Genomic DNA, 1,294 nt, shown 5'->3' with positions numbered 1-1,294 from the left:
TGCAACTTAGTATTTCGATGACTTGTAATTAGCTTAATCTTCCTATTTCTCTATTTCTTCATATGTAAAATGACCATCAGACCAATACCTACTGTGTTTTTGTGAAAGTTAATGCACAAAAATATCTATAGAAGTCCAAGACATAACATGTGCATTCATTAAGTATCATTAGAAATATAATGATACCCTTAATCTAAAAAGGGTTTAAAAGATTAAGCCTGTAACAGATGTGCTATGATCTACACTTTTTTCCAATTTATCAATCTCTCCCAAACTTAAAAAGTGCTATTAAAGATGTTTTATCTTCTGTATCATTTCAGATGAATTAAGTTTCTATTGTGTATTCTGGACTCAATTCAACTTCATGGAAAATCAGAACAATGTCACGGAGTTTGTTTTCAAGGGTCTATGGGGAAATAAGCAAATAGAGCTACTGTTCTTTTTCTTGTTCCTGCTTAGTTACCTGGCTGTCTTAATGGGGAACTTCATCATTTTACTCACGATCACCCGCAGCCATCTAATCGAACAACCCATGTACTACTTTCTCTGTCACCTTTCCTTCATGGACCTCTGCTATACCTCCACCGTGGTTCCCCGCCTAATCAGGGACTTAGCTACAGCAAAAAAACACATTTCCTATAACAACTGTATGACCCAGCTCTTCACTGCCCACTTGCTGGCAGGTGTGGAAATATTCATCTTGGTGTCCATGGCTTTTGACCGCTACGTTGCCATTGTCAAGCCCCTGCATTACATGGTCATCATGAACCGGAAGAGATGCAACATGTTGATTGTTGTGGCCTGGGGCGTGGGTTTTTGGCATTCTGTGGCTCTACTAATCATGGTACTCAATTTGCCCTTCTGTGGTCCTAATCAGATAAATCACTACATATGTGATGTGAAGCCTCTTTTGAAACTGGTCTGCAAAGATATCCACGTTGTTAGTATCTTAGTGATTGCTAACTCAGGGATGGTGGTAGTTGTAATTTTTCTTGTCCTAGTAGCTTCCTACATTCTCATTTTGTATCATCTTAGGACAAGGTCCTCTGCAGGGAGACGTAAAGCTCTTTCAACCTGTAGCTCTCATGTCATGGTTGTAGTTTTGTTTTTTGTGCCCTGTATCTACACCTATGTACTGCCTGCAGGTAGTGAGAACAAGGATAAGGAAATCTCTGTGTTTTACACTGTGATTGCCCCCATGTTGAATCCTCTCATCTATACCTTGAGAAATGTGGAGATCAAAGTTGCCATGCGAAAGGTGTGGTCTCTAATGTCACATTCAGTGTTAAAATAA

At 39.3% G+C, this 1,294-nt stretch overlaps 1 protein-coding gene across 1 annotated transcript; it reads left to right on the top strand.

Annotated features, from left to right (window-relative positions):
• The first annotated feature begins 364 nt into the window (after positions 1–364).
• On the top strand, positions 365–1,294 carry LOC105820395 (olfactory receptor 4P4-like). Its single transcript, XM_012656870.1, has one exon. The coding sequence runs from the start codon at positions 365–367 to the stop codon at positions 1,292–1,294; it is 930 nt and encodes a 309-aa protein (XP_012512324.1).

Source organism: Propithecus coquereli, unplaced genomic scaffold, assembly GCF_000956105.1.
Source record: "Propithecus coquereli isolate 6110/MARCELLA unplaced genomic scaffold, Pcoq_1.0 Scaffold522, whole genome shotgun sequence".
NCBI classification, from domain to species: Eukaryota; Metazoa; Chordata; class Mammalia; order Primates; family Indriidae; genus Propithecus; species Propithecus coquereli.
This window is presented reverse-complemented; position numbering and strand designations above follow the sequence as displayed.

Bases quoted from the DNA above. Each gene is read 5' to 3' on its own strand.
- LOC105820395 (XM_012656870.1), top strand. From the start codon at position 365: ATGGAAAATCAGAACAATGTCACGGAGTTTGTTTTCAAGGGTCTATGG.